This window comes from Rhinolophus hipposideros, assembly GCF_964194185.1.
Source record: "Rhinolophus hipposideros genome assembly, chromosome: 13".
In the NCBI taxonomy this organism is placed as follows: domain Eukaryota; kingdom Metazoa; phylum Chordata; class Mammalia; order Chiroptera; family Rhinolophidae; genus Rhinolophus; species Rhinolophus hipposideros.
Genome location: NC_138059.1, coordinates 26,102,774 through 26,129,988, shown reverse-complemented (window position 1 = coordinate 26,129,988; position 27,215 = coordinate 26,102,774). Strand labels below are relative to the sequence as shown.

At 35.5% G+C, this 27,215-nt stretch overlaps 1 protein-coding gene across 8 annotated transcripts in view; it reads left to right on the top strand.

Moving 5' to 3' along the window:
* OXR1 (oxidation resistance 1) overlaps positions 1–27,215 on the top strand; it is a 457,475-nt gene that overhangs the window by 286,332 nt on the left and 143,928 nt on the right. For 2 of the 8 annotated variants that reach the window (XM_081071206.1, XM_081071198.1), the window contains exon 1: positions 19,013–19,291. The exons of the other annotated variants lie outside the window; for them this stretch is intronic. In XM_081071206.1, coding sequence (XP_080927332.1) covers positions 19,279–19,291 — 13 coding nt within the window. In that variant the 5' untranslated portion in view covers positions 19,013–19,278. Of the gene's footprint in view, positions 1–19,012; positions 19,292–27,215 lie in introns of those variants that run through there. 8 annotated transcript variants of the gene reach the window in all.

Below are 27,215 nucleotides of genomic sequence, written 5' to 3'. Positions count from 1 at the left end.
AATAGTTAGCAACCACTTTGGCAGAGGTTTGGACTAATCAAGTGCAGTTATATTGCTGGATCACTAGCCTGGATGCCCCCTGCCAGATGATTGGCAGTCCTTTAGTTTCTGGATCATCAGTTGGTCTGAGGGGCCAAATAGAGGAGCCTGGACAACAAGGGAGAGAGCCTTCTGGGCTGGTGCAGTGACTATTTATCAGCCATTACAAAATTATTTCTGGTACTAACTGACTGAACGTTGGCTCTGTCCCATCCATATTATAATCTTCTTCCTTTCCCTATTGCCCCAAGTCTCTTAATATCATTAATACACTTCACCCTGCAATTAGCACGGGTGCCCCTATGCTAATTGGCACCAAGGGTACCACTTCATCTGTGTGTCTCTCCATCCCAACTCTGCTAAATTCCAGTAAACTCACATCAAGAACAAACGCAAGTTATATAAATTCTTCTTAGGAATAAAGCACCAATACGTAATTGGGGAAAAGATGGTGGGAATGGATAGTTTGAAAAAAACATATCAAGTATTTCTGTATTATAACAATCACATTTGGCAAGTGGAACCAAAAAAAATAGACACTATTTTTTTCATAATAGAAGATAAAAGTAGTTGGTAGAGTTTCCCAAACACAATTTTCAAAGTGGGAGAGACATGCCCCATTTCAAAAGGAATCCTGGATTAAAAACATTGAGAAACATAAAACTTGAGGTAATGTGGAGAAATCTAGACTTCGGGAGCAGAGCGCAGGAGTCTGTATTTTAAACAAATAATTCTCATTGCCACTAAGTTTGGAAAACCACTGGCTACAGACTGTCCATTGTATTAAGGAAATGCAGTTGTAAAAGGACACTAATATAATAAAGAGAGGGATTCTGGCTTGCTAAGTCAAATTTGAAATATCTCTGGGTTACAGAATTCTGCCGCAGTAGACGGTTAGGGTTTTAGTCCGAGCCATTTCTTGCATAACGTAAACCTATTCTGATGCTCCCAAATGTCTATTTTACTTCTGTAATTGTATAAAGTTGGCCAGGATTGCTGACAGCAGGCATCCAGAGGTAGTTCCTGTACCTAACCTGGGCAGATAACTGGTGGGCTCTTTCCTGAAGTCCTTGCTTGCCCTGGAAGTCCCTTCAGCTGAGCAGAGGTGTTGGCCTGAATGGCTTGGGCTCCCGATAGCATTAAAGTCACTGGCCACTCCAGTAACTACACAAGAGGAGACTGAAGCAAATTGCAGTGTTGAAATGCAAGGAATTGCTTAACAATGAATAAATAAAAAGGATAGCGGCATTCCAAATGGAAACAGGAACTGATCTGAAAGAGCCCTCAGTGGCCAAAGCTGGAACAATTTGAGTAACAAAATAAATAGGGAGGTGAACAAAACAAAGAAACAAATTCATAGACACAGACAGCAGTATGGTGGTTATCTCTGATACGGGGTTTCAGGGGGGGTTTCAGGGGGAGGATGAAAGGGGTACGGGGGTCAAATATATGTTGATCAGAAGGAGGCTAGACTTTGGGTGATGAGCAGGCAATAGAATATACAGATGATGTATTATAGAATCATACACCTGAAACTTACATAATGTGATCAACCAATGTTACCCCAATAAATTTAATTTAAAAAAGGATGAAAAACCACAGTATAAAATAAATATACATGAGTCCATGCCAAAAAAAAAAGTCACTGGCTGTGACAAGTAGGACTATGACAAGTAGATAACACACTCTGATCAAACCACTCTACTTCAGCACATCTCTTTTTTTTTTCACTATGCTACAGCAAGTTTGACTTAAGAACTTGTATATCTTACCTCTCATGTGATTATTTTGTTTTCACAACTCTCTGTCTCATTTGATGCAGGGAGGAGAGGCAAAAGGGAACTTTGTCTTTTATAAAGGTTTGCTATGCATATTGAAATATCTGGGATGTAGAATTTATTTAGATTCGAGAGGTGGAACAAACACTTCAGGTTCAGTTCCTCAAGTTTAAAAAGTCTACTCATGGCTTCACCGCGTGTTCTGCAATTTCATCAGCACCATGTGCTTTTTTTTTTTTTTTAAACAAAGGACCCTCTTTTTTAAAAAGATTTTATTGGGGAAGGGGAACAGGACTTTATTAGGGAACAGTATGTACTTCCAGGACTTTTTTTTTCCAAGTCACGTTGTTGTCCTTTCAATCTTAGTTGTGGAGGGTGCAGCTCAGCTTCAAGTCCAGTTGCCGTTGCTAGTTGCAGGGGGCACAGCCTACCATCCCTGTGGGAATCAAACCAGCAACCTTGTGATTGAGAGGACACGCTCCAACCAACTGAGCCATCTGGGAGCTCAGTAGCAGCTCAGCTCAAGGTGCCGTGTTCAATCTTAGTTGCAGGGGGCGCTGCAACTCTAGGAGTTGAACCGGGACTCTAGGAGTTGAACCGGCAACCTTGTGGCTGAGAGCCCACTGGCCCATGTGGGAATCGAACCGGGCCTTCGGAGTTAGGAGCATGGAGCTCTAACCGCCTGAGCCACCGGGCCGGCCCCAGCACCTTTTGCTTTTACAGATGCTGCCTCAAAAAGGAGAGATAGTGATTTGATGCCATATTATCTTTTGTGATTACCACAGTGAGCAATAGGTTCAGATACACTTTTTTCAGTCTCTCTGTGTACATTGTTTTCTGCGAGCAGAGTGCCAGGTGATTCCCCAAATAAGGAGTTATTTCTCTGGGGTCGGCCTGCCAAAATTAATTGTGATGCCAAATACAAATGCAATTAAAAGGGGAACATTTGAAAGCTCATGCTGGTCTGTCAGACTAGTAAATATAAATATACCGCAGAATTTGAAAGCTGTGTCTATTATGGATCCCTTTGAAACACAAAGTATTCAGGAAGAGTTCATAAAGTTAATGAAAAGAAATAATTTCTTGAAATAATTTCTGTGGTTCTCTATTCCAGTTTCTTGATAAATATAGAATATCTTCAATTAAAATATAAATACAATTCATTGCATGAAGCTATCTACCTGGATGATATGTGATCATTGAATAATTTGCTAACAGCCACTGAACAATGGCCCAAAGAAAATAGAATTATCACTTCATGATTCAAGTTATGATCATTTCTCTGTGATGCTGGTGGAATGTGTCCCCCAACAAGTTTCTTAGCATCCCAGAGTCATTGTAACCTTATCTATGATATGAGGTAATTAAAACATGATCTACAAGATCCTTTCCTGAACTAAAATTCTGTAACTTTTTAGGCCATTGACTTTATATCTTATTTTCGTCTGCCCTGCCAACCAAGTTAATGAAAGAAGGACTGACTTTGGACCCAGAATGAATTCAAATCTTGTTACCTCACTTTCTAACCATGGGAACATGAACAAGATACCTTTTCTGACATTCTTCATTTGTAACAAATGGCGAATACCTACGTTGTGGAATTAGGATAGATAAGGAAGTATTTAAAACTCCAAGTACAGATCCTTCATTCATAACTCGTCAGATCCTCATTAAATTCTATTTCTTTTCCCATCGTGTGTCATTTGAAAATCTAAAATCTGTCTTTTCAATGAAATCTTGTATCCTCTAGTCCCTGCAGAAAAAGTCATAATCCTGGACACCACCCTCGAAGGATGTTAAAATACAGAACCACAGCAAATAAGACCTAAACAATCATTTTTTTACTCCTGAGTTATCTTGGTGAAAAGAATGATGGACTCTATTGAAAACTGTTGTCTTGCCTGACATTTCTTTTCTTTTTGTCTTTGAGGTCTAACATTGGCTTTATTTTTTGTAAGTGGAATACAGAGGATGCCAAAAAATGTATACACATTTTAAGAAAGGAAAATTGTATTAAAATTGGAATAATATATACTAATAACAAAAGATAAATACAAGTCACGTTTGACTGCTGCAATTACAAGAGGTGCTCAAAGTGGCTACCATCAGCATCCAGACACTTCTGATTACATCGAACTACTGTTTGAGCAACGCTGACCAAAGTGTCCACTTGTATACATTTTTTTTGGTACCTTTGGTATATCTGAATCATAAGAAAATGGCATGCTTCCTATCTGATAGGAAACCTTATCTCATTACTCCTTTTTGCCATTTTTTTTTGTTATTGCTGACTTGTTTATCCCAAATTTTCAATTAAAAATAACATGACTATTTGTCCGTTACCCAGAATTCTAGAGAATATAAACAAATAGAAAGAAGTGAAGCATAAACACACTCTCAGAGAGAACTACGTTATATAATTTTCCAGATTTTCTAACTATATGTAAACTGAGTATGCATATTAACAAAATGGGTTGATACTCTATGGTTGTAAGGTAAGCACCAGAATATGTGCTCTGCAAGGGCTGGGGATGGGCTTTGATTTGTGCACTACTATTTCTCAGCATCTAGAACATGCTGATCACAGAGGACATGCTCAATATCTTTAACCTGCTATCGCTTATCATATTTTTGGGCCAATAAATATTTTGCATCATAATTTTCAATGATTATATAGTACTCTATAGTATAAATATATCACAACTTACTCAGTTATTGGGTTTGTCATTTTTGGACTTTGTTCGTTTTTGCCTATAACAATATTTTAATCAATAGCCATACAAATAAACCTATAGTTTTCTTGTTCGTTATGACTTTGTTAGCATAAATTCTTAAACGTGGAATTGCCAAGTTCAAGTAGTCTTCTCACAATTTTGAGAATTATTACGTATTGCCAAATTGCTCTCCAAAAGATGATGTCAATTCACAACCCAGCCAACAGAGATTTATTTCCTTGCACTCTCATAGATACTCGGTGCTATGTTGCAAAATATATTTAAAAACCAGTTTTTAAATATATGCAGGTCATTGCATACTAAATGTTGAAAATATCCATTTCTGCTCGTTATGTTACCAGCCTGGGACATCTTTCTAAACTCTTATTCTAATACAAAATCCTATAACCCCACAACGATAAAGTCTTGCTAAAACAGTGTAAAGAGAATCCTGTCTTGTTTGTTTCACTAATTTGGTTAATTTCAGAGCAACGAAGGAAAGTGCCTATAAGTATTCCATTGACATTCATCAATACTCTCACTTTGACATTCCACCATTCCTCATTAAAATCATCTCTAGTAAATCATATTTTATATTTGGATAAGTTGACAATGCCCATTTAAATTAATCCCACACTGTTATGAAACCCAGAAACACTGTAAAACCTTGTGAAATATTTGTAGCCTGTTCAGTGTTCTCCCCTTATGGTATTAAATGTGAAATGTTTGTGTGGGAGCTGTTTTTCCAAGGTAAATAGATTATTATTTATATCTCTAGGTGCAAAAGCTTTGAAATAAACAGAACACATTGCAGCTAAATGTGGCCTTACATAATTTTCACTGCATTCTTTTTTATTATTACCAGTTTTAGGTGTACAAAGCTGCATAACAGTTAGACATTTTCAACCCTCACAAAGTGATAACCACCCACCCAATATACTACCCCTCTGACATCATATATAACTGTTACAATATTGATTCTATTTCCTATGCTGTACTCCACATCCCGTGACCACGGGACGTATATATACCTGTGTGTGTATATATATATACACATATATCTATTTAATTATAGTTGACATTCAATATTATTCTATTTCAGCTTCAGGTGTATAGCGCATTGATCAGGCATCTACAATCTATGACGTGATCCCCCTGATAAGTCCAGTACCTATCTGGCACCTTACATGATCTTTACATTATTGATTATATTCCCTATACTGTATTTCATATCTCTGTGACTACTAATTTGTACTTTCTAATCCCTTCACTTTCTCTCCCACCCCCTAATCACCCTCACATCTAGCAACCATCAGTTTTTCTCTATGTCTCTGAGTCTGTTTTTATTTTGTTTACTTATTTATTCTGTTCTTTAGATTTCATATGTAAATGAGATCATGTGGTATTTGTCTTTCTCAGTCTGACTTATTTCACTTAGCATAATAGTCTCTAGGTCGATCCATGTTGTTGCAATGGTAAGATTTCATTCTTTTTTATGGCCAAGTAATACTCCATTGTATAAATGTACCACAGTTTCTTTATTCAAAAATCTATTGATGGGTATTTTGGTTGTTTACATATCTTGGCTATTGTGAATAGCACTGCAGTAAACATAGGGGTGCATATATATATATATATGCAGACAGTATCTAATGAAAATATATATATATTTTCAAATCAGTGTTTTGATTTTCACTGCATTCTTGTCAGTGCATGTCATGGTGTGACTTAGATGGTTTGATCTGAATTTGACCCCCAGCCATAATACTTGCTCACATTTTTATCATTCACTCTTATGTGAACAATACATTTGATGATATCTAGTTGTGCTTCCTTATGTTCTCTGACTTTGACATTTAGGAAAATCATTAATGCTGTTTCCACTGTGTTTGCCTCTCCAGCCTTGAAAATACCCTCCCACCTGAAGATATTTCTAGAAAACATAGTCCTGGAAGTCTAGAGCCAATGGCTTTGTACTCTTTATATTTCATGGAGTTCAATTTGATATGATCAGTTAATGATTACCAAGAGCTTTATACACGATTTTGCTTTTTAAGTACCTCGAAGAAGCACAGTTGTCAACATGAGCAATTAGCAAAGACGCTGGGTGTCATTGTGGACATTTAGAGAAAAGAGGGGAGTGAGAATTTGAAAAGAAGAGTTATACAGGATATTGAGAGAATATATGGGAAACTTGAAATTGAGTGCATACTCTTAAAAAGAGATGATATAAAAGTAAACCAAGAAGCTGGTCTCCACCTATAGGGGAAGGAAGTTATTGTGGAAAAGAAAGTTGCCAAAAAAATCGAAGGATAAGTTACAATAGGAAAAGAGAAGAATGGCCAACAATCATGCTTTAACAGTAGAGATAGATGTGAACTCTGGGAATCTGGCTAGCTTAGAGAGATGGGGAAGAAATCTGAAAATAGCTGTTTGATAAAGGATCATTTGAAACATGCAATGCCTACTGAGGTTAAAGATGGGGGAAAACAGTTACTATTGTCAGACTGTTCAACTTAACACATTCATGTTTTTCTCATTTTAAGTTAGTGATGTCTGTCCAATTTCAGAGACATTAAAGTTATTTCTAAATGCTCTGAAAATTTTCAATTTTTCCAAAGCAAAATTGTAATTCTTAAAATGTTATACAAATGTATAGAGACAGTATCTAATGTTTCAAAAACTCACAGATTAAATGATATCTCCATTGACCTTTTTTATTTGGTTGGAATTGATTACTCATCTAAAGCAAACTAGTATAATGGAAAGAGACTGAGCTTTGGAGATTCAAGTCCCAACAGCTGGATTAACTGCTGTGTCACCTTAGAGATTTTATCTTCTCTGAACCTCATTTTCTGTATCTATTAGTGGAGACCTTATCTTCTTAGTTTTGAGAACTAAATAAGATAGTGTACATTAAATGGCTGACTCAAAGTAGACAGAGAATGAATGTAGATTTGTTTTCCTACCACCTTTCCATGAAATATGAGAAGGGTCTGCAGAGGTTTATGAAAGTAAACATATTGTAAAATCCTATAAATAAGTTAATAAATGAAGGACAGTCATTAATCGAGGTGATAGGTGTTATCAGGATGGCAGATGAAGTTAGTGTTGGAGTTAGCTCTGAATTTGTCTCGATTCCTTGCTGTCAGGATGCTTTTGCTTACAAGCAACAGCAGACTTATCTCATATAGAATTAAACAACAAAAGAAATTCATAGGCACACATGACTCTAAGCAGACTTGCGATCAAGGCTTGATCTATGTACTTAATGATGGGGGTGGGGTCCATTTTCACGCTCACTCCATTTCTTGACTCTGCTTCTTTAGTTCTAAACTTCATTCTGTGCACTCTTCCTACCTCATGGTCCCTAGATGTCTACCTTGTTCACATTCAGATTTCTTTAGAATTAAGATGTCTGATTTAAAGTAATTACTGTGAATGTTTGAGAGCCTGAATTTCATACATGCAATCTCATGAATATCCAGTAAAGAAGAGTACATTTTTTTTCATTCTCAAACAAAACTCCTGACCTTTGGTCTAAATAAATCTACTTACCCACCTTTGTCTTAATAAGTGTGGCTGGAGATATGGGGTTATGTCCGTTAACTTAATTCTGAGCCATGTATTCTCCTTTTAATTCAGAGGTCCAGCCAGTTACCCTTGAAACAGCACATGGCCTCCATTGGTCAGGGGTGGAACCCCGTGCAGAAATAGGGATGCTGTTACCAAGAGTAAGAAAAATATATGCTGGTATGCTAATAGGGTGGATAGCCACCAAAGTAGCTACAACTAAATGAGAAATATTGGATTTTATAGATAAGTGTGTGTGTATATATATATATATATATATATATATATATATATATTTGATAAAAAAAGGAAGCTTGAAGTTTATCTTATATTTCCAGAAATTAAATTCGAGGAAGATTTTATTGAATTGGGTATTGTCTGAAAAAAGAAAGATACTGTTTAATAATGTATTTAATAACACTTCTGCTAAACTTGGTCAGAAACAGCAAATACTAACTTTTTAGATACATAATTTGTTTTCTGATGTTTAGTTTAATGGAAAACATGATTTGGAAAATCTAGAATAGATTCTTAATGTATCCATTAGTTTTTCAAATAGAGCCATTTTAAGTGTTTGAACAGTATTCTATTCCTGTCAATTCATGATTTAGGTCTCTAAGAAGGGACTGTAGTACAGCATTCTAAAATTAGAAGTAAGGCAATGTCTTTTTATGCTTAAGTTGTGAAATCTGAAGTACCTGACATTCTGTTGTGAACAGTTGAAAACTTGACTCTCATGTGAGCCCTGGTGTGGAAAGTCACGTGGCCTGAAAATGCTCTCAACATTAACCTAATAAATGCTTTGTATTTTCTCCAACTACTGAATCTGAATCACATGACACATACTGAGTGATTTTTAATTAAGAAAAAATAAAGACCTTAATTCTTAGATGAAGCTGAGATGACTTCTGGGACATTTGGTTTCAAGTAGCACGGCAGTCTGCACCCTCGAATAGTTATATTGGCCTATAGAATGGGTTATTTAAGATTAGTTATTTAAATGTTAGGGAATGACTACCAAGGATAGTGATTTTAGTTTTGGTAATTAATGATGAACTAATCTTCTAAAAGTAATCAACTAAATCCAGCTGCTTCTGCCAGATCAAGATAGCAGTATGTTAACAAATTAGTATGTTTGCATACTAATCTGGCTGCTATCATAAAGGCCAAAAGATTTTATTTTTATTCCATACAGTAGTCCGAGGGTAAGTAGTCCTGGGCAGGATTTTCAGTGTCAAGGGTAGAGACTCCGAATTCCTCTGGCATCATTTATATTCAACTCCCATCTCTTGGTTTAAAAACCCTTCTCTAGAGTTAACTCCAACATCTGCATTTCAGCGAGAGAAAGAGGGGAAAAGGGAAAATAGGCACAGAACTTTCCTTGTTTTGTGACCCAAAAGTCACATTGCTTCTGTTCATTTCTCATTGGCCAAAAACTATTCTCATGGCCACGCCTAGAATTAAGAAAGGCTGGGGGATAACATCTTTTGATGGACAGCGTAGTGCCTGTTAAATTTTCTATCTCTGTAGAAGGCGAGTACATTCATTAAGGGAAGTAACAGGCTCTGGCACTGAGCCTTTGAAGAAAGGATGCTGCTTACCTTCCTAACCCCCAAAGCTAAGGTGCATTTTTACAGTTCTCCCAACTAATGTACGAGGTTGTCCAAATGTAAACTGTCATGGACAGAATTTAAGATTCTTCTACATGGAATTAACATTTCTCCTGCAGTTATCATGTATTATAGAATCCAGCATTGAAAACACTTATAACATGTACCATTTGTTTCTGATTTTTTTAAATGCATATTTTTGAAAGTTTGGAAAATATACAAAAATATAAAGAAGTTAACAATCAACCATAATTCCATTAGCCAGAGATAACATTGTTAAGAGTTTGGTGCATGTCCTTGATGGCTTTTCTCATGGCTTTTCTCCATGAGACTTTTATATGTACATAATTGGACACAGTTTTGTGTTTTTTAACTTGATGATATACCTTTTTCTCACCTTATTGAAATGTGATTCTAAATATCATTTTTAATGTTTCTGTTAACCTGTAGAAGTACCAGAATTTTATTCAACATCTGGCTAATATCAGATATTAGAGTTTACAGTCTTTGTTGGTATTAAGAAGGCTACTATAAGCATCATTGTTCATAAATTTTTGTCTGCATTTTGAATTATTAAATATAATCTTAAAGTGAAATTGAATCAAAGAGTAAGGACATTTTAAAACTCTAGATCTATATTGCAAAATTACTTTCTTCAGCGGATTGTGAAAATTTCTTTTACTAGTTCTTCTAGTCTCACTTGATTATGTGAAAAAGGACATTCTCAGGCCCTTGATGACTCATGAGCCTGAGTACATTTTGACATGCAATGTTTTCATTCCTACCTTACATTCTGTTATTTTGATTATGTATTCATCCCTAGTTTTTATGTAAATATAAACTATCATATGCCAAACTGTGTTAGAAACTAAAGCAGGTACAAAGTGAATGCATATCTCATTTAATGGCATCTCTGGTGAATGGCCAACCAATTTGATTCAGCCAAGAATCTCCAAGAATTTTTGTTTTAAGAGTGGGTATTGAATTGCTAAAATAAATGCTGCCTCATTTATGTGACAAAGCTCATGCAATTTTCTAAGAGGGGCAACTTCAAATTCTCATTTCAAAGCACATTAACTCTGAATTTAGATAAAATCCTAACACATTTGATTATATGATTTCCATGTCCATGGCAGATTAAAATTAGAAAAGAGCAGTAGATGCATTAACAACAATAATGGTAGCTGAGAGATCAACAAAGAGGAGCGAAGGAGAGATTTGGTGTTGTTTATAACACACACGCACAAACAACAACCTGAAATTCTGTTTTTAAAAGTTGTGACATATTTTATAACAATAGTGTTTAATTAAATTATGGCTCACTTATTCAAAGAATATTAAGTCCTTATTAAGTCCTATATTATTTTTATAAGGAGTTTAATATCACAGAAAATACCATTTATATTAAGAACAAAACTGGATATAACTTTGAACATAGAAATTGATCACAAACATGACTTCAAAAATTGAAAAGAGACATCTTGGACAGAAATGCACTAAATGCTGGGCCTGGCTCTGTGGCAACCAAGTTTCAACTATGATTTGTTTGGGGTGCTAAGATATTTTCTCTACTTTTTTTCTGTATCTCCTAGATTTTCTAAAATATATATATGCATTACTCTAATAAATGTTAAAATTATGTTATTTTAAGTAATAGTCTGGAGATTTTAAGAATAGAAATTAGTATTCTTGAATATATTAGTAACCTATGGAATTATATAATAATGTGTGCTTATAATGGTAGCTAAGTTCATAGGAAAAGATCAAATTTGGTTCCATAGATTCTATTGCAGAAGACGTGGGAAAATTATAATCTGTTTTCAAAGATTTTTATCCAGAGTAAAAATAAACATGTGGTCTTTGTAAACATAAAATGGTAACCAGCAAAGATGCAAAACACATAATTAGGAGTGATTTTTAAAAATCAATATTTAGGCAGTAATCTGTTGGGGATGTCTCTTGGGTGCTATTTAGATTATTTGTTGTGTAAAGGAATGATCATAATGACTGACATTAGACAGAAAATTCTTAGGTAAGTCAAGCATAATTATGTATTTAGACAGAGTGATTATGCTCTATAAGTAATATTGTAGGTATTTTGAAAATTAAAATTGCATTTCAGGCAAGTAGAACTTCAACAATTTAAATCAAAAAAGTATTTAACATTTTTTCATATATACTCATCTTACATGTAGGAGTGGAATGTTTATGTAAATTGTTTTTGTAGCATTTCTTCAGTGTATTTTTTTTTTTTTTTGTATTTTGGGAGAGTAGCTTGTAGCTATTAATACTTTTACTTAGAAGAATTCATAATGTTTTCCAAAAAATTATTAAACGTATGAAATACGCCCTTACATGTTACCTTGAAATTAATCATCTGCAGATTTTCTATTCTAATCACACGAATAATTCAAGTACATGATTTCCTTTATTAAATGGTAAATTACATTGAACATATTGCTACATAGAGCCAGTGTGTAGGCTATTGTCTCTCAGATCCAAACGTACCCTTTACAGCTCAGCTTTGTGATGCTGGGCCTGGCTCTATGGCAACCAAGTTTCTGCCTTGTTGCCAGGTGCTCCTTAGGCTCTGCCCCTGGCAGGCACTATAGGGAGACTGCAAGGCTGGAGCAGAGAGAAGAAACTCCTTCCTGTCCGCTGCCAATCATGTCACAATCGTTCTAGTTCCCTTTCCTAGTTTTGGCAACCAGGGTTCATTCCACTATTAACTCTTCTCTAAGTTCCTATCTCGTAATAATTCCAACCATTTCCTTTTACTCCCCAGCCCTGGAGTTAGTATATGCTTCTTGCATTTGCTATTTTTGTGATAACTTAGTGTTATCAACTTTATACCTAAACTGTACTTTATAATTCTGTTGTGTCTCCTGGCTACACTGCCTGATACAACATAAATTCCTAAATCAGAAATACCTATATTGGTAGAAATAGTTTTCCTACTAGTTAATGTTAGCAGTTAATACGGATACATACATGTAGGTACCTCTGAGTTCCACCTGAACTTTGTTTACTCTGCAAAGAAATGAGTTCAAATGAGAACCACGTAGTTCTATGTGGTTTGGGGATACAGATCATAGTCAATTCTTCTCATGCACCCACATACTCACATAGCTTCCTTATCAACATCTTAAGGAATTAAAAATTTACTATATATACTCTGTGTGTGTATGCATGTATATATAGTAGTGAAAATGTGATGAAGACAGGAAGAATAAACACATTTAATGTGCTTATAAGATAGATGAATTGTTAATTTGTAAAATAGACTAATTACCTACTCTCACTTGCATCTGAGTTCTGGACTCTGAGTACTAAATTCATTAGTTAGCAAAATACTTAGAGCACCTGATTACATGTTCATCAGCTTAAAAGTCTTTACATGCTGTTAGCTTTGTTTTTATCAGTAGGTTTGTCCCAGGCTTCCCACTGACTCTACCTGATTCCTGCCATTGTCTGAACTAAACCACTACTATAGTAGCACCTTTGACCTGAGTTACCACCTAGAGAATCTTCTCAACCTTTTTCTTGCATTGAAAGAAAGTATACAAAACTCTCTTAAATAAGTGCCATAAACTGGTGACTTAGACTGATCTCTCATAGCTCCTAAAATGTTTGACTCCCTCCTCCTTTGCCTGATTTTGATTCCAGCATTTTTGAGCTGGCTGGGTTCCTAGCTTGCCCCAGACCACGTTCCTGGCTTACTGTTTGGCTTTTGTTGTAGTTCCCTATTTATGGCTGTGGTTAGTTATACAGTGACTGCTTGAAACCCATCCCTTCATGTCTGACATTCAGTAATGGCAGTTCCCTGGCACGTGAAATTCCTCAATCTTCTGGTTCGCCTGTGTGTCCTTTCATCTTACCTGAGGCCAGGGTTAGTTAGCCCTAGCCTTGCTGCTTCTCAGGCCAGCCAGCCTCTAGCTAAATACAACTGAGCAGGAAAATCTAAGCCAAAGTGGGAGAGGCAGGTGACTTATTTTTGCATCTCAAGTTATCTCTGAGTATTCAAGGAAGAATGTTGTAAAGCCTCGTGGTGCATTAGCTGACTCTGCAGTCAGATGGACTGTGACCCAGTCTTGGTTCAATCAGTCACTAGTTGTGTGACTTCAGGCAAGTTTTACCTCTCTGAACATCAGTTTTCTTAAGTCTAATATGAAAAGAACATATCTGCCTCAAAATTATTGCAAAGATTAAATTAAATAAAGGATGTAAATAGCTTAGAAGGGTCCAGCACAGAAAAACCAGTCATATGTTAGCCATTGTTTTGATCATCTCTCAATTATGATCCTTGATGACTTTGTTGATCATCTAAAATTAAATGTCAAGTCTAAATAACTATTTTCCTGACTTGTGAATCATTATGGGAGGATTGTTAAGTAGACATAGCTTCCCTTACACAACTGTCGAACCCTCCATCTTCATGTGGCATCTATTTCCGTAAATGAAAAAGGGAAAAACATCACTGTTAATAAAATCATTTAGAATCTTATTTCAGTCTGTATTTGAAAGGCCCCCAAATTTTAGGAACCTGGAAGGGGGAATGACCAGAATGGAAATCGTGAAACAGCCTATTCCAAACCCAAGTTGCTGGATTAAGCAACTAAGAGTCTCGCTGAGTTTACAATTTGGGTCCATGTACGAGACAAAGATAATATTTTCACCCATGATGGTGACCCTGCACATAATTGACTAAAAATTGTTTGTTCTAGATAATGGCCCTAAAATAAACAGTTACTAATACTATACATCAGCTTATTTTATATATATATGTAATTATATATGTGTATATATTCTTAATCTAATCAGACATTTTAATTATCAAATACCTCCAAAGAATTATTACTTACATTTGCATAGTGTTAGGATTTACAGAATTTTTTTTCTAAGCATGATTACTATTGATCACGTTTAACTTACTTTCAAGGTTTTAATAGAAATTAATCTAATTTTCCATATGAGGAGACTGACCCAAAGATGTAAAGCTTCCGTATGTGTCCAATGTAACATAGCTAGTTGTCAATATCATACCATCCTCATCCTTCATATCATTCATATGTGTCCAATGTAACATAGATAGTTGTCAATATCATACCATCCTTCATATCATTACTGCAAATTTAGTGTTCTCTCTATTACCCCAAGGTGATGCCAAAATTCTGTTGCTACTTCACAAGATGTCATATAGTTTGAAAGTAACAGTGGTAAAAAATGAATACCATTAATATTTGACCGTTTAATATCTTACTTTGAAGAAGTCAAGTATTTTACAAAATCAAAGTAATTAGAAAGCTAGATTTTTAGAGACTCACTAAAACAGTTTGATTTATTTTCCCATTCAAAATATTGAGACGGAAATCTCTAGCTTCAAATATCTCTTCAAAAAGGAGAAAAAAAAGTTATAATGATACCCAAGATTTAATTGTTTATTATGTGCCCAGCAATACAGTAAGCATTTATCTGATGTACTGCTCCACGAAGTAATTCCAATCTTTCACTATAAAGTTGAGAGAAAGAAAGCTTAAAGCCTAAGAGAGGTTAGGTAATTTGTCCAAAGTTACATAGTCTCTAAATAGGGAAGTCGGGATTCAAACTCAGATAAGCTGAGCTTTGAGTTTTGATAAGTATTCTTAATCATGGTGCTATATGTTATCTTTTTAAACTTTTTTTAATTAAAAAAAATTTCAGTTATAGTTGACATACAATATTATATTAGTTTCAGCTATACTACATAGTGATTAGAAACTTATGTAACTCATGAAGTGATCACCCCTATAATGTGTGTTCTTGATTCAATATATTTCAGCCTTCCTGAGCTGTTCATTTCTTCAATTCAGTGAAATTTGGGGTAGTAATGATTGGTTAGAATTCCCAAAAGTTTCACTAGTCTTGTGGCAGCAGCTCAGATGCTGTTATCATCCTGGGCTCACAGCCGTGTGTGCATTCTGACTGACCACAAACGTCCAGCCAGCTGTGTAAAGTTACTACTCACTGTGTAGGTTGGAAAACTTATACTGATGACCAGCATTCTCTTCCTGTGTATGACCGACTGGCAGCTCTGCCTTTAAATACACAGAACGATAAGCAGAGAATAATTTAAGATCCTTGCAAACATTATATCTTTTTTTTTTACCTTCTTTTTTTTTTTAAATTAATTTTATTGGGGTGACAATTGTTAGTAAATTTACATAGATTTCAGGTGTACAATTCTGTATTACATCGTCTATAAATCCCATTGTGTGTTCACCACCCAGAGTCAGTTCTCCTTCCATCACCACATATTTGATCCCCTTTACCCTCATCACCCACCCCTCACCCCCTTACCCTCTGGTAACCACTAAATTATTGTCTGTGTTTATGAGTTTTTGTTTCTCATTTGTTTGTCTTGTTCTTTTTGGTTTATATACCACATATCAGTGAAATCATAGGGTTCTCTGCTTTTTCTGTCTGACTTATTTCACTTAGCATTATTCTCTCGAGATCCATCCATGTTGTCACAAATGCTCCTATATCATCTTTCCTTAACGCCGAATAGTATTCCATTGTGTATATGTACCACAACTTCTTTATCCATTCATCTATCGAAGGACATTTTGGTTGTTTCCATGTCTTGGCCACCGTAAACAAAGCTGCAATGAACATTGGCGTACACGTGTCTCTATAGAGAAATGCTTTTATATTTTTGGGGTAGATACCCAGGAGAGCGATTGCTGGGTCATATGGTAATTCTATTCGTAATTTCTTGAGGAACCTCCACACTGCCTTCCATAGCGGCTGCACCAGTCTGCATTCCCACCAACAGTGTATGAGAGTTCCTTTTTCTCCACAGCCTCTCCAAACTTGTTACTATTTGTTTTGTTGATGAAAGCCATTCTGACTGGGGTGAGGTGATATCTCATTGTGGTTTTCATTTGCATTTCTCTGATGATTAGCGATGTTGATGTTGAGCATTTTTTCATATGTCTATTTGCCATTTGTATATCCTCTTTGGAGAAATGTCTCTTCAGGTCCTCTGTCCATTTTTCAATTGGGTTTTTTGTTTTTTTGTTGTTGAGTTTCATGAGTTCCTTGTATATTTTGGATATTAGCTCCTTATCAGAGGAACTGTTTGCGAAAATCTTCTCCCATTCAGTTGGTTGCCTCATTATTTTGTCGATAGTTTCTTTTGCTGTGCAGAAGCTTTTCAGTTTCATATAATCCCATTTGTTTATTTTAGTTTTTACTTCCATTGCCTTTGGAGTCAAATTCATAAAATGCTCTTTGAACCCAAGGTCCATAAGTTTAGTACCTATGTTTTCTTCAATGCAGTTTATTGTGTCAGGTCTTATGCTTAAGTCTTTGATCCATTTTGAATTAATTTTGGTACATGGTGACAGATAGCAGTCCAGTTTCATTCTTTTGCACGTAGCTATCCAATTCTGCCAGCACCATTTATTGAAGAGGCTGTCTTTCCTCCATTGTATGTTTTTAGCTTCTTTGTCAAAAATTATCTGTCCATATTTATGTGGTTTTATTTCTGGGTTCTCAATTCTATTCCATTGGTCTATGTGTCTGTTTTTCCGCCAATACCAAGCTGTTTTGATTATTGTAGCCCTGTAGTACAAGGAAAAATCAGGGAGTGTGATACCTCCAGTATTGTTCTTTTTTTTTAATATTGCTTTGGCTATTCGGGGTCTTTTGTGGTTCCAAACAAATCTGATGATTTTTTGTTCTATTTCTTTAAAAAATGCCATTGGGATTTTAATGGGGATTGCATTAAATCTGTATTTTGCTTTGGGTAATATGGCCATTTTAACTATGTTGATTCTTCCAATCCATGAGCACGGAATGTCTTTCCATTTCTTTGTGTCTTCTTCAATTTCTTTCAAAAATGTCTTATAGTTTTCAGCATATAAATCCTTCACATCCTTGGTTAAGTTTATTCCTAGGTATTTTATTCTTTTTGCTGCAATTGCAAAAGGAATTGTTTTTTCTATCTCTTTTTCTGAGATTTCATTGTTGGTATATAGGAAAGCAATGGACTTTTGTATGTTGATTTTGTAGCCAGCAACTTTACTGTATTCATTGATTGTTTCTAATAGCTTTTTGGTGGAGTCTTTAGGGTTTTCTATATATAGCATCATGTCATCTGCAAAGAGTGACAATTTAACTTCTTCATTCCCAATTTGGATGCCTTTTATTTCTTTCTCTTGCCTGATAGCTCTGGCAAGGACTTCCAACACTATGTTGAAAAGCAGAGGTGATAGGGGACAACCTTGTCGTGTTCCTGAACGTAGAGCAAAGGGCTTCAGCTTTTCACCATTAATTATGAGATTAGCTGAGGGCTTGTCGTATATGGCCTTTATTATGTTGAGGTATTTTCCTTCTATACCAATTTTAGTAAGTGTTTTAATTTTTTTTTTTTTACCTTCTTAATCATTTTTAAGTGTACAGGTAGTTAAAGTGGTAAGTATATTCACATTGTTGTGAAACATATATCCAGAACTTTTTCATCTTGCATATCTGAAACTCTATACCCATAAAACTTACTTTCCCCCTTTCTCCTACCCTCTAGCCCTTGGTAACCACCATTCTATTTTTCATTTCTATGAATTTGACTATTTTAGATAGTTTGAATAACTAGAATCATACAATATCTGTGTTTTTGTGATTGGCTTATTTCACTTAGCATAAAGTTCTCAGTGTTCATCCATATTGTAGCATATGACAAGATTTCCTTCCTTTTCAAAGCTGAATAATATTCCATTGCATGCATATATCACATTTTGCTTATCCATTCATCCATTTATGGGCATTTAAGTTGCTTCTACCACTTGGCTAGTGTGAATAGTGCTATTACAAATATGGGTGTATAAATACCTCTTCGAGACCCTGCTTTCAATTCTTTTGGATGTATATCCAGAAGTAGTGTTGCTGAATCCTGTGGTAGTTTTATTTTTAATTTCTTGAGAAACCTCCATAGTGTTTTTCATAGTGGTTGCAGCATTTGACAGTCCTACCAGCAGTGCATTAGGGTTCTAATTTCTCGACATCCTCACCAATACATGTAATTTGCTGTAAAATACCATATTTTTCTTTTTCTTTTGATGAAGCAATATATATTTGATTTTAGAAAATGTAATATTACTGAAGCTAATATTCGTAAGGTACAATATGGGACTAACATATTTAAATGTTCTCCAGCCCTCTAAAATGTTCAATTTCAGAAGCTAACTACTTCCCTGAACATTCCTTGAGTAAATGAATAACTTGCTCTTTTGAACTTAAAACACATGTTTGTTTCTTCGTTCTTTTGGCTACCACTGTCTCATCTAGCTCGGAATGTTGCTTAAAATTTGTCAGAGTGAGACAAGTGGGAAGGTGTAGACTTCTCACTTCAACAGTCTGCTAAAAATGGAGGCAAAAAATGGTGCTATTCAAAGACACTCTGTATTTAGAGATTTAGAATTCAGGATGGAAATAAACCCACTGAAATAGGAAGGATGTTTGAAAGAGAACTCAGCAACCCACTGTTGCAGAAGGCTGAATTGCAAGGAAATATGCCCAATATTCATGAAGCTGAGAAGTAAGTTTCTGAAATCATACTTTTCTGTTTTTTTTTTTTTTTTTTCATTTACTTGAAATGTCAATCATTAGTTGGGGAAAGCAGAGTCCTGCTACTGAAACATGGAAATTAACCAAATGATAGGGGACTTGGGGATTTGTATAGTGGTCCTTCTGTGGAATAAGTACCAGAAATTGTCATTCTCTGACTTTAAGAGCCCTGGTTATGTTAGCTGTCTGTAATATTTTGCTTCTGTGGTATACGTTTCAGAAAAAAAAAAGTCTTTAAAACATTTATGTTATTTCTGTTAATATTGTTTGATTTTTCTGGTTTTTATTTCTCATTACATTAGTAGAAACTTCTAGAAGCATTTTTTTCACTCTAAACGTGAGAACAAATGAAATTGTAACACATTTGATATTACATTTATTTACTATAAGACAACAATATTTAGATTTTCAAAACAATTGCTAGTATAGCAAAAAATCAGAAAATTTGACACTGTCTAGGCAGTGACTGATGCTATCAGATAATTTATAAAAATTATTGATTAGATAGACAGAAAGACATAAAATGTATAGAAACAACGAATACTGGTCAAAACTCAGGATAGCTCACTTGAGATAAATAAAATTAATAAAGACCTATTAGGTAAGACAAGATGACATGTAAGTATAAAAGTTGTTCTTATATGTTTAGCTTAGTATTATAAGCAAAACACAAGGCATTTGCTCTGTGTGATAGCTAAAAATAGCAAACCTGGGGACAGTGAAATTGTCTTTCCCATATTTATTCAGTGTTATGGTTATCTAGCATACAAAATCTATGGGCATATCTATCAAAACAGAAATGTTTCTGCCATTGTACAAATTACTGTAATTTCTTTTGGGGGGTGAATATTCTACAATGGAGAATACTTCTATTTTTAAATAAAAATAGAGATCTCTTCCATTTCAACTTACCTGTTCCTAATTTAATGAGCCAAAGTAATTATTGAGTTTATTAATAAAGCTTAATCATAACAAAATTAGAGAGAAAACACCACATTTATGGAGAAAAAAATGTGTGAAGCAACAATAACGTTGTACTAGTTCCTATTTTTAGAAAATAACTGCTAAAGCTTATTCCATGACCAGCAGGCATATGTTATAAAGGAATCACTGTAATACAATGAGACTTTGGGTAAGTCTATGGACTTAGTCACAAACTGGCCGTGAAACAAGTCGGATATTTCTTATAGATAATTGGGATAGAAGAGTTAAAAATGGAGACCTTTGACTTTCCTACGGGCCTTTTAGTACTAGTTGAAGATGATAAGTAATGTCCAGTATTTTATTTCTTCCTAGTCTAGTAAAATATTTGACCAGTGAAATAACAAGGGTGCACCATATGCTGGTGGACACAGATAGGCAACAAGGTATTTGACTTATTTTGTTACAATACTTGTTTCAGAGAGTAGAAGTACTTCTGCTATGGAGTTCTATAGAACATGCCAGAGGATTCTAACTACTCCAAACCACCAGCCGCTCAGATGTCTTCTAGGCTTTCCTTTCACTCATTAGATGTTCCTTTTGCATGAGATTTTTCAAACTGTTCCAGGGAACTAGCTACCATGGCATCATAGTAGTTACCTACCAGGACATCTGGTTTCCAGAAGATAGACTGCCTTGCTGTGCCATTGTTTGAAATGAAGCTCAAAAGCTACACAGCCTCCTCTTCTTTTTTGGCCAGCTGGCTGCAGCCAGATCCTCTAACTAGTCCTCTTGAAGACTCTCACTTGGCTCGAAATGAGGAGGAAGCTTTCCGTGTCCTTCTCCCCAAACCATATGAGGATGGGGGTGGAAGCACAATAGACTGACCGCTTTCTCCAAATAAATGTTCTCTTGGCATCTCCAAAATCAACTGCGTTATACCTTTTATGGTAGTGGTGAATGCTGGCTAGTGTTACAGTTTCATAGCATCACTTTTAGGATGTGGAGATATGTGGTACCTAATCCACAGTTAGTAGCCATGGGATTCTCAGCCAAAAGTAAAACAAAGTTCCATGTCCATAGCTTCTATATGACGTGATGTAGTTATGCTATTTTTTAAAAACTTATCCTAACCATCAGATTAAAAAAACAAAGCATTCTATCGAGGAATGATTGACATACAAAAACTGTATAAATTTAATGCATACAGTTTAGTGACTTTAGAGATAAGTATGTACCCATGAAATCATAACCACAATCTACGTCATAAAGATGCATTACCTCCAAAAGTGTTCTCCTACCCTTTTAACTTATTTTTTATAATAAGAACACACATAAGATCTATACTCTTATAATTTTTTTTAGTGTACAATACACTATTGTTAACTATAGGCGTTATGTTGACCAATAGACCTCTAGGACTTACTCATTTTTGCATAACTGAAACTTAATACTCTGACAGATTCTTCTCTCTCTCCCACACCTCCCAGCCCCTGGAAACTACCATTCTATTCTTTGCTACTATGAGTTTGACTATTTTAGATTCCTCATATAAGTGGAATCGTGCAGTATTTATTCTTTTGTATCTAGTTTCTTTCCCTTCGCATAATGTCCTCCAGGTCCATCAGTTAGGTTTTTATTTTTATGTTTTCATTTTGTCATCAGTTAGGATTTTAGTTGGGAGGAAAGGTTTCTTTTCTGAAAAAGACTATTTAAAATTATTTGTGTTTAAATATATAACTCTTATATGCTGAATATTAATTAGAAAGCATAGTTTTTCCTTAAGATTTAAGCATAATTCATAAGACCAGATATTTTTGTATAAAAATATTATAACTTGATTTCATTAAACTCATAAATGTAACAGATTAGGATCCCCTGAAATTTACTTTTATTTACAAACCTAGTTAAATAAACTTCTTTAAACATTTCAATCTACACTTGCAAGTGATTTTTTTTTTTAAGTAGGGCACAGCTCACAGTGGCCCATGTAGGGATCGAACCAGCTACTTTGGTGTTATCAGCACCACACTCTAACCAACTGAGCTAAACGGCCACCCTGGAAGTGATTTTTAACAAATAGTGATTTTTATGTAAGTTTTAACAAACACTGTAAATGTGTAATGGGGCAAACTTAAAAGGTAACAAGCCAATAATTTCTAAGCACTTAAACAACTCCTATAAAACTAATAAATCAATCTATAAATGTAGGAAATTCTTCCACGCATTTAAAACATCTTAAAATCATGACTAGAAGCGAGATTTCTAGTTAAAGATGGCAGATTCAATAACCATGATGATGGCAGAACATAACCATTAAGGTCTGTTCCTTTCTAATACTCAACTAAAATGACAGTAAAGTGATTTTTGAAATGAAGGAGACATAGGGCAAAAGGACAAAATACTTAGACAGGAAATCACAGCAATACTATTTTGGAAGGTGGAAAGCAAATGGCTTACGAGACCCAAGGAAGTAAAAGCTAACAGTGGGAAAAGCCAAGAAGCACCAGATTTGCAGTATAGATCTCCCAAAAGGCAGCTGGGGATATTGCGTATATCACAGAGTAGGATTAAAGGTAGAATTAAAAAGTCTGTTTGCAAAGTAGATTGACCCACAAGAAAAGACCTGAAGTTGTTGACATTAAGAATTCTCCTAGGAATCAGCCCCACCAGAGAATCTTACAGTAAAGATTTTAGCTGACAAGCTTCATTGCCTATCAGCTTTTATAGTGCCCCATTCTTAACTAGGAAAGCTACTGAGATGTGTTCCTTAATTTAAGCACTTTTCAATTAAGAAAGCTTCTAATATGAGAATACTGATCAAACCGAACACATGGAAAGATTTTAGAAGGAACAAAAAAAATATATAGGAAAAAAAGAAAAACTTCTAATAAGATTGTGAATATTCTTAACAGGATAAAATATTTTGTATCCATGACATCATAATAGGGTGATACAAAAACAAATAAAATAAATAAGTAAAAGCTCGAAGAGAATAAACGTATGTGGCATAAATAAAAAACTCAGTAAATTGTCCCAAAGGTATAACAATAGGATAAAGAGATGAAAATAAGAGGAAAGTAAATCGGGAAATTAGAGGGCCAGTCGTGGAAGTCCATCATCCAAACAGGAATTCCAGAAAGAGATGCGGGAGAATAGACTGGAGAAAAGTCAGAGAAATAACTCAAGATGTTTTCCTAGAACTGATGCACACGAGTTTCCAGACTGAAAAATCACAATACCAAGGACAGTGAATAAAAATAGACCCACACCTACACATGGCATCATGAAACCTTAGAAAACTGGTGACAGAGAAAAGATCCTCAGATCTTCAGGAGGACATGTTTATTGAATGGATCAAGGATGAGAATAGTATAGGACTTGTCTGCTTCACACTAGAAGCTAGAAGACAGTGGGGTACGCCTTCAAAATTCTAATGGAAAATTATTCCCTACCAAAGTTTTACTAAAATGATAAATCATATGTAAGAGTAGAATAAAGCCATTTTGATACCTGCATATTTTTTAAATTTCCCTCCCATACCCTTTTTCTCACCCAAGAATATAAGACAATAAAGCAAGAAGGAAAATACTGTGGAATCCAGGAAGCAGGAGATATCCATAAGAGAGAGGTGAATGAGATCCCCTAAAGGGCGATTCCCTAACATAACTACAGTCTGGAGCAGGTCAGAATAGAAACGGTTCACAACTGGCTCTGGGGAGTGAAAAAGGAAGGGATTGGACAAACTGCTTTATTTTATCAGAAGCCCAAGAAAAATAACTATTGGCTCCTTTAGTTCTTCTTTGATAACAATTAAAAAACTAAGCTTGTAAAGAGACAAAAGGTTATCAAATCATCACGTTAATTAGAAAATTCATATCCTCAATAAACCCAACTTGAGCAATACTCATTTCTTCATCACCTCTGTACTTTTTTATATACTTTTATGGCATTAAAAGTTACTCATTCAGCCTACGAGACCATTATTATCATCTCCAGTCTACTACAGCTACTCTGTCACTGATCTGGGCTGTAGATGGTGATTCGTAGGCTTCTCAGTGCTACTTCTAGGAAGATTCTATCCAAATATGGGTTAACAAGCCACGTCCCTTTCAGTGGCACTTCTCAAGCCCACCCCTTTTCTTACCACCTAGTGAATCACATGTTCCCTTATTCATTTTTCCCCTATCACCTCAGACAATTTTTGTCCAAACTAATTTACTAGGTCATGTACCCCTTATCCAGATTACAAGTTATCTTTCTCCCTGATTGAATTTACTACTTTTTTTAGAAAAAATTACATTACCTCATTATCCAACATTCTATATATTATAGTAACTCAATTCCTCGTGGAGCTTATATATCAGTAGAGAAAGGCAAAAAAAAAAAAAAAAATAAAGAATGGACATTGTAAATGAATAAATTGTATAGTAAATTAAGGGAGAAATGCTCATAAGTAAAGAAAATGTCCAGCCAGGTAAAGGAGATCAGGAGTGCCAGGGAAAGGGTGGTGTTGCAGTTTTCTTTTATGGTAGAAAAGAATCTCCCCATCTTCCTCATTGGGAAGATGGTGAAGATGAGTGAAGGCTTTTAGGAGGTGAGGGGTTAGCAATGCAGATACCTGGGGAGATAGAATTCCAGGAAGGAGGAAAGAATGGCCCTGAGGCAGGAGCTTGCTTTATGTTTCAGGAACATCCAAATGTGATTGGAAAGAAGTGAACAAGGAGAGAGTAGATGGGGGGTGAGTGTAGACAGGTAATGGGAGCCAAATTATATGGCATTTTAGAAGCTTTTATTCTGGATTATAGGACGATAGCTCTTGCTCAGAGTAAAGTGAGGAGTGATTAATGATTTTGAGCAAAAAGTGACAAGATCTGACTTAAATATTTTGATAGTCTCGTTCTAACTGGAATGTGGAGAATAGATTTTAGACCAGCAAGAATGGAAGTAGAGACCAGTTAGGTAGCTATTGCTGTGATTCTGGTGAGAATTGATGGTGGCTCAAACCAAGATGGTAGTTATGGAGACAGTGAGAAGTGGTTACATTCTGGATATATTTTATTAGGTTGGTGCAAAAATAATTGCAGTATAAAAGGTTAAAAATAATTGCAAAAACCACAATTGCTTTGCACAAATCTAATAAATGTAGAGCAAACAGATTTTCCTGATTGATAGGAGTGGGGTGTAAGAGAGTAAAGAGAAAGTAAAAACAAACAAAATACAGTGTCAAGTATTCCTCCAAGGCTTTTGGCCAAGTCAAATGAGTATATTCTTCCTCATGTAAAGTGGGAAAGATGAGGGTGGAACACATTTGCAAAGAATTTGGTTTATTTCTGGACATGTTGAGATGTTAACCAGATCTCCAAGAGGAAATATAGAATAACCAAGTTGGCTCTACAGATCTGGAGCTTGGGGTGTAAAATCTGTGCTGGAAATGTTAATTTAGGAGTTTTCAACATATAGATGATAACAAAAACGATGGATACTTACACAAAAAGAGTAAGCAGCCACAGATGACCATGACTGAGGCCTAGAGTTTCCAGTGTTGAGGAGAAGATCTGACAAAAGAACAACCAGTGGAGTAGAAGGAAAACCGGGAGATTGTGATCTCCTGGAAGCAGGTGAAGAAATGTATGGAGAGGAAGGTAAAGATTAATGTGTTGAATCAGAACTGAGATGACCACTGGTTTTATCAAGGTGGTGGTAATTGATGACTATTGCAAGAGCAGTGCAGTGGTTGGCCTACAAGGCCAATTGGAGTGGATTTAAGAGAAAACATGAGAAGGGATGAACTAGAAACAGAAAATATAGAAAATTTCAAGGAGGTTTTCTGTGTAGGGGAGCAGAACAAGAAGAACAATTTATGTAGAGTAAATTGGGTCAAGAGAGGGTTTTTTTAAAAGATGGGAGATACGAGTATAACAGCATATTTTTATGTGGATGAGAGTAATCCAGCAGAGAAGGGAAAATGTGATGATATAGAGGACAGTGGAGAGTTTCAGGATTGTCTTTGAATATGTGAGAGAGAAGGGGATATGAATGAGCTTAAAACAGGTGCAGATGAGGAGGCTGATTGGGTGGGTGCTGATGCTGGTGGGTGGGTGGATGTGGTACCAAGAGTCTGTGGAAGTCCTCTGAATGCGTCTCTTTTTCACTACATTGGGTAGCAAGATCCACAGCCGAGAATATGGATGGAGGAAGAACTTATTAGGAGACAAGAAATAGTGTGACATCATCTTCTAGGCGAGTGGGAGAGTGCATAATTAGGAAAATACAGTACAAAAGCCAGGCAGCACTGTGGGTCCACTTGAAGTTCATGGTCATACATGTCTCTGGAAATCTTGCTAATCGTATCTGTATAGTTATATTTGAACATGCAAAGGAACTTTAATTACAGCTGTTCTTTTAAGACGGATTTTGAATAAAAAGTGTTCTCAAATAATAGGTTAAATTTCTCTCAGAAGTCTAACTAGGTTGATATATATTCATCAGTGTGTTTCTCTTTAACAGTACGCAATATATGGGCCCCTGCTGTGCCTAGATAAACTATACAACCTGGCTTTTTCTTCTTCCTCGCTTCTTGAAACCTCTCTGTATGTCCTTTCCTCATGTTTGCATGTTTGTCCTTTTTTATTGGCATGCATCTAGATTGAAATGCTAATATTTAAACCACTATTTTTGAGCTGGGGAAAAGGAAAAAAAAAGAAGGTACTAGAATGCCTGAGAACAGAGAAAAGAAAAATTTTGATAAGAAATTACTAAGAATGATGGGCCCTTGAAGTTAAAGCCAGCTGAACCATGTTCTAAGTATAAACATAAAAAAAAGCATGTTGTGGAAATTCCGTATTTCAAAAGGACTCCCAAACTATCTTGAGTGACTTGAGGGTGGGATGGGGAGGGAAGTCTGCTAGATAAATGGGTTAACTGAATATGGAAACTCTTATTTAATGATCTAATTTTTCAAGCAAGGAGTA